Source organism: Eutrigla gurnardus (assembly GCF_963514095.1).
Source record: "Eutrigla gurnardus genome assembly, chromosome: 4".
NCBI classification, from domain to species: Eukaryota; Metazoa; Chordata; class Actinopteri; order Perciformes; family Triglidae; genus Eutrigla; species Eutrigla gurnardus.
In genome coordinates, this window is record NC_139918.1 from 7,933,763 (window position 1) to 7,945,709 (window position 11,947).

The 11,947-nt window shown below is 38.7% G+C and overlaps 1 protein-coding gene across 2 annotated transcripts; it reads right to left on the reverse strand.

Annotated features, from left to right (window-relative positions):
* Nucleotides 1-7,802: 7,802 nt before the first annotated feature.
* On the reverse strand, nt 7,803-11,475 carry trdc (T-cell receptor delta constant). 2 transcript variants are annotated; one of them, XM_084008219.1, is made up of 4 exons: nt 11,077-11,475; nt 9,428-9,709; nt 8,620-8,646; nt 7,803-8,543 (listed from the first exon to the last, which is right to left on the reverse strand). In XM_084008219.1, exons 2-4 carry the CDS (start codon nt 9,576-9,578, stop codon nt 8,434-8,436), a joined length of 288 nt encoding a protein of 95 aa, XP_083864345.1. In that variant the 5' UTR covers nt 9,579-9,709; nt 11,077-11,475; the 3' UTR covers nt 7,803-8,433. The 2 variants fall into 2 exon arrangements, with proteins under 2 accessions (XP_083864345.1, XP_083864346.1); XM_084008220.1 differs by lacking the exon at nt 11,077-11,475 and having other exon boundaries at nt 9,428-11,056.
* Between the last annotated feature and the right edge of the window lie 472 nt (nt 11,476-11,947).

Consider the following 11,947-nt stretch of genomic DNA (forward strand, 5'->3'; position numbering starts at 1 on the left):
GTGCCAAATTAAAAGGAAACGATGACACTTTTATGGACATATGGCGGCCTCTAATGGATTACCTGCCTAAGGATCTAAGTAAAATTATCCAGAGGGGAAACAGTGGCTTAAAAGGTACCAGACTGAGCAGACCGATGATGAGAAATATTCCTCAATAGGTACAAGGACATCTCTTGTTTTAATGTGTGTATGTTTTTTTTTTTTTTCTTAATTTATATTTTCTTTTTAAATCTTGTTTTACTACTTTCTTTTCATTTCCCACTTTATTGCTATTTTGCTTATTAGGGCCACGGTGCAATCGCACCGAGCACTGGCCCCTACAGCTATGAAGCCGAAGCCCCGAGCACTATTGTTATTCATAGGATTTTTTCCTAGTTTTTATTTTTCATCTTCCGGACGAATTTCGAGTGCCTAAAACTCCTACAGCTTTAAGAGTTGTAGGACAAATTATATATCAAAACGTGCGGTTCGATCGGGATCGACGTGCCATTACTTTTCTTAGCCGAACACGAATTTTTCGCGATGTAAGTCGCGAAAAACCACCGAAATTTTCCCATTGAAATGAATGGGACGACTGAAAAAAAAAAAGCAGAAATTGTAGCTTTTCAAACGCCTGCTGCTCAGGCATACTTTCACCTAGAAAGTCCATTTAAACTTTAAAACGTAGACACAAGTCTTGTGTCCTGGTGTGTCAATCCACGTTTCAATAGGTCATATAGTTTTTGACCAATCACTGTTCAATGACCATGATCGTTTTGGGAGAAATCATGAGATTATAATGGGTGTGTATTGCGTGGAACCTTCTGGGCTAGAGTGGATGACATCATCGCTTAGAGTGTGAGGGCTTCTCAGATTTTTTTCCTTTCCAAACTCCTCCCGGCCACAATCTTCGCTCTACAGACGTGATATTTTCCAATTTTGTAGACAAACTTGTCCTGTCTCTCACAATGTGCTCAAAAACTCTGTGAGATTTAGAGAATTTGAACTAGCAACCTCTAAGCGCGGCCAAGTCTGTTTTTCTCCTCATCCGCTCCAATGTTAATTGAGAAGCAGATTTTCAAAGAAACCTGAAATGAACAGCATTTCTAACTCACCCTAGCGTCCACATTTCTGACACTAGGAAAAAATAAAAGTCATCAGTGTCTTCAGCCGAGTCTTGTGGCGCTAACGGTGCGAAAATCTTGGCGATAGGAGTTTCGATGTGAGCGTGGCAAGCTTTTGTTCAGAGCGCCCCCAAAGCCGAAATGGAGCAATAGAGACAGGCTTGAAAGCAGCTACACACGTGAGTAGAGGGCCGTTGCTATGGTGACGGCACTCTGTGGCTTTGATCTTGAGAAGTGACAGCAGGTGTGCTCTGATTGGCGGACAGGAGCAGTGGACAGGAGCAGCCAGTGGGATTTGTAGTTTTTTTTGTCAAACGTCTTCAGCTCAGCCATTCTTTCACCTAGAAACTCCATTTAGACTTTAAAATGGAGACACGAGTGGTGTGCTCTTATTGGTGGACAGGAATGTACTAAAAACTACATTTAGTAGTGGGAAATGTAGTTTTTTTAGTCAAACGTCTTCAGCTCAGCCATACTTTCACCTAGAAACTCCATTTAAACTTTAAAATGGAGACACGAGTGGTGTGCTCTGATTGGTGGACAGGAATGTACTAAAAACTACATTTAGTAGTGGGAAATGTAGTTTTTTTAGTCAAACGTCTTCTGCTCGGGCAGACTTTCACCTAGAAACTCCATTTAAACTTTAAAATGGAGAGACGAGTGGTGTGCTCTGATTGGTGGACAGGAATGTACTAAAAACTACATTTAGTAGTGGGAAATTTAGTTTTTTTAGTCAAACGTCTTCTGCTCGGGCAGACTTTCACCTAGAAACTCCATTTAAACTTTAAAATGGAGACACGAGTGGTGGGCTCTGATTGGTGGACAGGAAGGAGCAGTCGGTGGGAAATGTAGTTTTTTTAGTCAAACGTCTTCTGCTCGGGCAGACTTTCACCTAGAAACTCCATTTAAACTTTAAAATGGAGAGACGAGTGGTGTGCTCTGATTGGTGGACAGGAATGTACTAAAAACTACATTTAGTAGTGGGAAATGTAGGTTTTTTAGTCAAACGTCTTCTGCTCGGACATACTTTCACCTAGAAACTCCATTTAAACTTTAAAATGGAGACACGAGTGGTGTGCTCTGATTGGTGGACAGGAATGTACTAAAAACTACATTTAGTAGTGGGAAATGTAGTTTTTTTTAGTCAAACGTCTTCTGCTCGGGCAGACTTTCACCTAGAAACTCCATTTAAACTTTAAAATGGAGAGACGAGTGGTGTGCTCTGATTGGTGGACAGGAATGTACTAAAAACTACATTTAGTAGTGGGAAATGTAGTTTTTTTAGTCAAACGTCTTCTGCTCGGGCAGACTTTCACCTAGAAACTCCATTTAAACTTTAAAATGGAGACACGAGTGGTGTGCTCTGATTGGTGGACAGTTTTTGAAGTACATCACAATACTCAAAACGGACTACTCTGACAGCTCAGTCAGCAAGCAGTCTCTGTATTTGCCTCTAAAACAACTCCGTCTCGTTTGAAATCTCGAAGAATCTCATCGTAATGTATAAACACTCCGGCAGTAGCCCCCGTGGCCCTTTCAAAATTTCCTGGCGGGGGAATTTTCTAGTTTATTTTTTCATTATTCATGCATTATTTGATATGCAAATTAAAAAATAAAATAAAATCTGATAAAAAAAAAAGAACAGTGCTATGATCAAAGTGCTATAGGTAACAACATAGTAGTGCTTTTTCGGTGGGGGGGGGGGGGGGGGGGGGGGGACTTTACTGAGCGACATTTGTTTGATTTCAGCGATGGTGGTACCAGCCGGCCAGCTGAAGTAGAGGAGCGAAGTGCTCTCTTCGGGGCATGAGGTTTGACCAGTGTTTGAAGGTAGACAGGTGCCGTTCCATTGATTGCCTTGAAGGCCAGTGCCATCGTCTTGAATTGGATGCGTGCTGCAACAGGGAGCCAGTGGAAGTCACGGAGGAGGGGGGTCACATGGGAGAATTTGGGTAGATTACATGTTTTATGCAGTTGTTGCGAAGGATTGCGCCTTAAGTCTAAATCTAGACCTGAATCCTATGCGTTTTTAATACATATTCATTGTGAAAATAAAAACCAAACAGTCATCCAGCAGTGAGGGAAATTTTGTGGAAGAAAGAGCTACGTGTAAAGATGTGCAGTCACAGTCGTGTTGCAATCTGGACCACTGACATCCTGAAGTCCACCTGAACCGGATCGGTATAGTTGTGCAGCTCACTTCTTTTTCTTCTTTCAAGAATCACAAAATCTTCCTCACTGCCAAGTTTGCAACTGGGACCGTACATCAAAAAGAAGACCACCAATCTCTGCAATTCAACTGACCCTGAACAGTGACTGCAGTACATCCCCCGATCCCAAGCTGTCCTTCATCTGTGCATCTTTATAGTCTTCAGGCTGTTTGTCATAGAGTGTCTTGCTTTGAGCAACGGGGTGGGTGAGCTTGTCTGTTGATATTTTGGATGTTTGTAGCTCTACGGTGGCTATGACTGGTCAACAAAAAAAAGATGCAAAAAACGCAGAAAATCAAACCTGTTCCATTTTTTGACGAAAGTTTCGGAGCCGGTGTGCAAACATGATTGACATAACCTGAGGTTGAAATTATTTTTTAATGTGCAACAATTTGGTCCAAAAAAACTATAAAAAAGATAAATTATACAAATATTATAGTAATTTAAATCCTACAGTATTATACAACTGTAGAGTTGAAGAAAATGCAATTACCAATTATTTTGCACACACGTCAGCACTGAAATGTGCGTAAGTATGCTTTTAAATGTTCTTAGGATTTGTTCTTCGCTAAGAACATAAGAAAACATTGGTGAATGGCAGATTATTTGTGAAAACTGCATAAGTGGGGTTTAAGAACAAAAATCTTTTTAAGAACACTTGGTGAATGAGGGCCGATGACTTTATTGGAAACACTCACACAGTGCATTTGGATTTAAACTGATGTACAGTCTCTGCTCCACTAGATGGCAGCCTTTCTCTGAGCCCCATTCTCATGATATGAAACATCTTGTTTTCAGTTCAGTTCATCATGTACAGGAAGTCCAAACTGATGCTAACATCTTAGGCACTATCTCTGGGATCTGGGATTGGGCCTTACTAACTGAATGTCCCAAACCCAATGTCCCTCCTAAAGCCGTAAACCTAGTGTTGTCCAAATGAAGCTTCGTGAAGCATTTTCTTTATTTTCTGAGCTCAACAAAGGGCTGAAGGCCGATATATTTCCATTGCTCTGTTCAACCCTTTGTTGAACAGAGAGCGCCATCTCTTGGGCTCAGAAAATAAAGAAAATGCTTCAGGAGGGCTTCATTTGGACGTCACTACTTAAACCCTGAACCCTCAGGGACTTTACTGACGTCACCCCAGAGTGTGAGAGGCTGTGAGGGTCTGAAATGGTAGAAATAAAAATGGGACAGCACTCGGCATGTCACATTACTTTGATGAAACAAAACATTTTATCTAATAGTTTGGTTTTTATTCTACTTTTTTTTTTACAGCCTGATTTGAACATCTTCCAGGCTCTTATCATCCCAGACCAGATGTAGGCTAATTGTCTAATAATGTATTTACTTGTTTTAGTCAAAACAAGTAAATAAAACAAGTAAATAACCTATGATGCCATTCTTATGATTGAGGGCCCTAGTTTCCTGGCGCATCGCAGGGCGGTGCAGGGTGGCGGAGCCGGCGCAATGCAAGTTTCGACCCGCGCAGCCTTGAGCACGTTCAGTTTGGCAGTTTGGTGGATCGCCTGCGCCAAGATGGGTGTGGCGGCGCAGCAGGGGGAGGTGTCACAGATTCAGCTTGGCGTAGCGGAAGTTTCGTGGCAAAAAGCCTCGCAGAGATTGCACTGAAAGCCCGCCAGCTCCAACCTGGTCTACTCTCGGCGCAAGGCGTAAATGAAGTCCATTCATTCAAGGCGAATCACAGCTGGCGGAGTGGAAGTTTGGCTGACGGCGCGCAGTGCGCACACGTCACCGAGACCTCACAGGCAGGTTTCCACAGTTCCAGGCACATTTAAATGCAATAAATAATCACAACAAACACTATTTAATGCAACTAATTGAATCAACACGTGAATTTATATCTATATAGATTGTCCCGTCACATCTGACGTCAGATCAAAGGCGGATGGCACGCGTAACGGAAACTCACCCTCTCGGACCAAAACATCTCCCTCTCTCTCTCCTGTTTTTTATAATATGGGCATTGTTTTTATTATGATACGCGCGCACAGCGCGTGGTGGGAGCGGCGGCGCTGCTTCTGTCATCGGGTTGACAAGTGACGGATCTTGCACTGAACCTCCCCTAACGCATTAAAGGGGAGGAGAGGAGCTCATTTGATTGGTGAAGATCTGAATCGGCTGTGTTAATCCCAGTCCACGCCTCGTCTCCTCCTCGTCTCCCACTCACGCCTTCTTCTCCTCCCTCTTTCCCACTTGCGCGGGTGGGCGGGACGGGAGGTGAGCCTGCGCGGTGCACGAAACTTGCAAAGTCCAGGCGGACACACCCCGTCGGCGCGGCGCAGGTTCACTGAAAGCTGACTGCGCCTGGTCTACGAAACTAGGGCCCTGAGTGTTTTATGTTGCATATTAAATCTTTAATGTTCATTTGTCTGTGTAAATATAATATGCAACATGTGTCATCCTCTTTGTTTACCCTTTTCTTTAATCATTGTTCTTGTTTTATTGTGGATTACATTTGCTCTTGGTGTCACAAATTAATTTTAAACAAGTCCCTGGAAGTCCACATAGGGAGGAGGACTAGGTGGTGGACGGGTCATAAAACAGGGCTTTCACCAGGAGATGGATGTGTCCCGCTATAAGTAGTTTTGATGCAGTAGTTTTTGTTTTGTTTCAATTTCAACGTCATTTTAATTCAAACCATGATGTTTTTCACTACACCTAGGTTTTATTACCTAACCTTACTATGTAGCTTTGTAGTTTTTTCAAACTGTTAAAAACTGCAACCGTTTGGTCCATAAAAAAGTTTCCCTGGAAACGTAATTGAGAGTGTAGTTTAGTTGCAAACTTTAGTTGCAACATAATTTTGTCTAAGGCAGGCTTGGAAATCAAATATTTCACACACGTTTATTTGTCAATGCAAAATCACACATATTGATAGTTTCATGTTAGTTCTTTTATGTAACTATTTTGATTGGTCCAAGATAAGTCATGAAATCATGATATTGTCCCGTTAACATGCAACGTCACACTGCGGCTGATGCTTCACTAATGTTGCTTCATGATCATTTTTGGTGCAGAAACCGAAAGCTTAATGCACGTTGTGAATTCATTTTTCATTTCAACATGAATTTTGTGATGTGGTGTGAAACCTCACGTCTCTGCTCACCAAAATGTTCTCATAAATGACAAAAGTAAAAACCTAAGAGCATATTTAAGAAATCAAACATCACCAACACTGAAACCTTTTTGTTCTATCCTCTGGAACAACTTGACATGGGTATAATACAGGTTGCTTGTGAGTTTGTTATTAAATTACAGTAACTACATAAATCTATTCTATATATTCTTTAATGTATTTTCTGATGTTCATGGTTGATTGGAAGCACTTTAACAGCTACGATGGAAATTATTGAAAGTGAACAGAAGTCTGTTGATATGAAACTGAGCTGCCGGCTTCCTGTGTGATCTTTATCTGCAGTTCCAGTTTTGACTGTTTGATGGTTTCAGCTTTCTGTTGAAATGTGGTTTCAACTGATTAAACTGCTGCACACAATGAAACACAGACACAAACTGAGCTGACTGATCCAGAAAAGATAAAACTATTGGTGATACAAATCTGGTCCTGGAAATAGACAGGAGCATAAGCAGACAGGTGGAATCAGCGAGGTTACCGGGAGATAAATGTGTGTGTCTTCATTTGCATTAATAAACATACAATGTGACTGATGGTTACTGTATAAAGAAATATATAAGCATATATAAATACAATAAGGTGCGTCCGAGATTCCTGAGGTACTCCGCATGTTACTGAGGCTAAAGAGAAGACACCATACAGTGTATGAAAGCTTCTCTTACATATGTATCGACCGACTAGGGGAAAAATCACTCACTTGTTCAGCAGCAATCCAGATAATGCAAAACAGTAACAGGACACCACAAAAAAAACAGCTGGTTCCTGCAGATTAACAGCCTCAGACTGAGCTGGAAGTCAACAAGAGGCAAATATTCACCAACATACATTTTGCACATGTTACCGCAGTGGTCCCCAACCTTTTTTACACCATGGACAGGTACCATGTCAGGCAACATGAGGGAAAGAAAATGATTAATTATATAAAACGAGATTGATATATGGAACTGAATTTATTGCATACAAAAACAAGTTCTAACAAGTTAATACTTACCACCCAAGCACAGCGCAAAAGCAGGAAGAGAATCATTTTCAAAATAAACAGCTTTCAGGCACAGATGATCAATAAAGTGTAAATAAAGCAAGATATTGATTTTTTTTCTCTGCGGCCCAGTGCCACATGGTCTGTGGACCGGTACCAGTCCGGGGACCGGTGGTTGGGGACCGCTGTGTTACCGTGTCTTAATGCTGACACCAAAGGCTGCATTCACACTGCAGGCTTCAGTGCTCAATTATCATTTATTGCCATATTTGTATGCAGTTATTATAGAATCACATTAACTGATTCACAGAAAATAGTTGATATATTTTTTTAAAAGGAGGATGCTGACAATATGAGACAATATGAAAACATTTTAATCCAGTGTGCAGAATAATGACACCTTATAAATTCTATTTATTTGTGAAGGCAGGTTCCTATTGTGGCCCCTGAGGTCAAATCCATACCAGAGTGGAAAAAACTACCATTACCTAAAATGTGCTGTAGGGATTAAAAAAAAGCAACAAATAAAAGACATGAGGACAGATGTGCTCTGAATCAAAGATTGCAAGCAATCCTGAAACAAGACACTAAAACTGTTTAGATTTGTTTAGGTATTCATTGTGTTTCTGAGTTTGGAGCATGTTCTTTCAGTGTTGTTAATATCAATTTGTTTCCATATATTTGTATTTGTACTTTCATGTTGAATTGATTGACTGTACATGAACGAATGAGTACTGTAACCCTGTGCAAAGGAAACTGTCAGCCGAGGTCACAGTAAAAAAGACGAAAAAGGGATGACAGAAAATAACAAAGAAGACTTTTTAACTCCTAACTGGATACAAATATTACTGTTTTACTCGTGTGTGTTTTGTCTTTCGAGGCCACCATAGATTTCTGCCAATTCTATAAAAATATAAAAAGCGACACTTTTTTTTGGATGATTAAATGCAATCAGCCAATCTTAATTGATCCTGACAAGGTGTTGACCTAGAAGAGTAGTGTTCTGATGGTGAGGAGGGTGTTTAAGGCCAGAGTTTTGGTGAACACTATTCTCAGTCCATTCATCACCAACAGGAAGAAGTTCAGCTTAGCTTTTTCTGTTCAGGAGAGGAAAAGAAACTTCAGGTTGAACGGAGTCTGGGATCTTATTTTCAGGTGTGTTTGGTGACTTACCTGGATGAAGGTCGGCACACAGGTCGACTGGTGGGTGAAAGACACAAAGAAAATGGTCAGACTCAGATAATAATCATGAATAATCATTCTCAACATTTACAGAGTCCTATAACCTGGACTGGCTTGAAGGATCAGCGTGCGGCATAATTATTATTCTTTATCACATGGATGAACTCACATTTTGGCAGTAGGGACCGTACAATTCTGAGGTACTTCTATTACACTGACACTGACACTTCTCCTCCACCACATCTCAGAGTCAATATTATACTTTTTACTGCTTAAGTTACAGATTCAGATAATTAAAACAAAATATAATCAACTAATAATTGATTATGTATTGTCATAGCTTAAACTAAATAAAACATAATCAACTAAGAAAGATGTGAATTCATCATTAATTTAAAAACAATAATAAACTAAAGATCTGAATACTGGTTTTTGGACATTTCACATATGAAGTGAGATATTTCACAAGTGGACGTGCATGTTGTGTTTTTTTTTAATACATTTTTTATACATTTGATCAGGATGTTTGTTATTACTTACAGTTTCTTTATTATTATTGTTGCTATTAGTGGCAAATGCGTAAAGTATAATTTTAAAAGATTTGATATCAATGATAATATCATATCCGTGCACATAACAAAACAATATTTATTTTCTTATTTTCCCCGGCTCAAAATTTTTCATTTGACAAAATAACACAAACTTGTCAAATGCGTCAGAGTTGAATAAAAAAAGTACAGATTTAAATCACAGACAAAATCCAAACTTAATTTGTTTATTATCTCGGCCATCTTCTTACTGTTGTCGTTGTTGGACTGTGTGTCGTTCAGCTCACAGGAATAGATGGTCCGGTTGGTGAATCCAGCGTAAAAGTATGTTGACGTACTCTTGGACAGAACAGCGTTGCTGGTGCTCAGATTGAGCGGACCTCCCCTCATATTCAGGACCATCTCACCATCCTTTGGATGGAACTCTGTCGCCAGACAAACCTCTGGACCCAACTTGTTTGCTGGTGAACTCTCCCAGCTGTCAGGCTGCAGAGCACTCAGGACGAACAGGGCAGGGTCAATAACATCTGGTTCTGCAGGAACAAAGGACACGATAAACCAGATCCCCACCGCAGCTTACAGGAGTGAAAAAATGGAAATAATGTTTTAAACAGCAAAACATGACAGCACATTCACATGAACACATTTTTTTTGTCATTGAAAGCGAAAAATATTATTACATATTTATTTTACAGGACAGATTTAGTTCACGTTCTAGCTTCAATAAATCACTCTGCATTCAGAACATGTAATTATTTTAGGTTTTCACTTTTATAACTTTTAACTGAAATTCAATACATTTTTTATTTAATTAAAATGTTTTTTTTTTCCCAAATCCAAAACTAACATTTTCAAAGGTGCTTTTAATCTACAATTACTGTGAGTTTTATATTTTAAGCTGCTTTGATTTGTATTTCTTGTATTCGCCATTATAATTATTAATCAATTAAGTCATTACATGTTCATCAATTCCTTTCTCAGGACACATTCAGGTTTTAGTACAAAACTGCATTCAGAACCAGAATTGTTTCATGTTTTCACTTTAATGCTTTTAACTCTTGAGTATTCATCATATTAAGTTGTTTTTCTTGTTCATGTGTTTTTCTTGTTCGTGTAAAACAGTGGTACAACAAATTAACATTATCACTATCCAGTACTAATATTTGTCATTATTATTATTATTATTATTATTATTATTATTATTATTATTATTATTATTATATTTATCAGTCTGACTTTTTGTTTTTCCAAAGACAACACTTAAAAACTGAATTTAAGACGTACCAGACTTGATTTACAAACACGTATATTTAGAAATAATTTCAGTACTTTCAGACACAGTTAGCTTCAATAAATCCATCTGCATCTATACAGTTCACTTTTAGGCTTTTGCCTTAATGCCTTCTAACCGTCCACCCGTGATGATTCAAATTAATGTTTTTTTATTTTCATAAAACACATTAAATAAACATTGTTATAAGCAGTCGGATAAACAGCACATCAAGAAACAACAAGAGGGTTTTTAAGAGAGTATTAACAAACAAGCATTAAAGCTGCTTGCAGGACAGACTCTGTTGTGCATCCAAAAAAAATTATCTGTATTTGAAATATTAAAGATCATCGTTTTCTCTGAATTAATTTGAACTGGAATTATTTTTAAGGTTTGTTTCTTTTTATATAAGGCTTGAATTGACAGAAAACATGATTTATTTTTAGATCTTTTCAGACTTTTCCATCTCGTCGCTGTTTTCGGGACATCTGCAGCTAATTTTCTCCTCACAACTCAACTTACCCACCAAGTTTAAGCTTGAAAACTTAAAAACTAAATTCCAGCACTACAAACATGCTGTAAATCAAGGAAATCCTGACCACATTTACAAGCAAAAGTGTGTTTTCTTACCTTTAGGAGTCACTATTAGATGGATGGCTTTCCCAAATGTGAAAACGGCACAGTGTTACAGCTTCGTACAAAAACCGCAGAGCTATTCGTCATCCTCAGAGAAGCTCAAAAATGTAAAAAATCCACTTAACATCAACACCCATGGAGCTGTAAAAAACAGAAGAACAAATAGTGTTTGAATTATGTGTTACTCAGGTACATGTAAGAATATTCAACATTCAATATTCAAGTAAAGTGAAGAAATGTGAACGTTTTCAGTTAAAAAAGGAGCAGCTGAGGACTCTCCTCAAACACGGATGGTGTTTGGTTGTTTATTTGTTGTTTCTGGATGTTATCCGACTCTAAAACAGTTCAGAAACGACTGGAGGTTTTTGTGCAGCTCTGTGTGGAAGTTTAGTCAGTGTGTAAATCCCATATGTAACCGTGAGAAAACCTCATACAAAAACCCCTCAGCTGCAAGAGGAAACAGCCAGTATCACTGCCAGCACAACACTCTGCTCAGGTTTTCACCTTAAACACAAAACAACAAGGTGTTTCATTTCTTGATTTATTATTTGATTATGCATTTATTAGCACAATTTATCTTAATAGTATGTTTAATGACAAATAGTAGCATTAAATAGTGGAATACATTTTGGGGCAACAAATACTTAAAAAAACTGACATTTTACAATTTGACATGATGCACATGTTCCACACAGTTTCACACAGTCATGATACTAAGTTATCAAGATACTTAAATCATGATACAATCTAATTACGATACTTTAGTCACTATATGATCTGATTACGATACTTAAGTCATGATACGATTTGATTACGATACTTAAGTCAAGATACAATCTAATTACGATACTTTAGTCACTATATG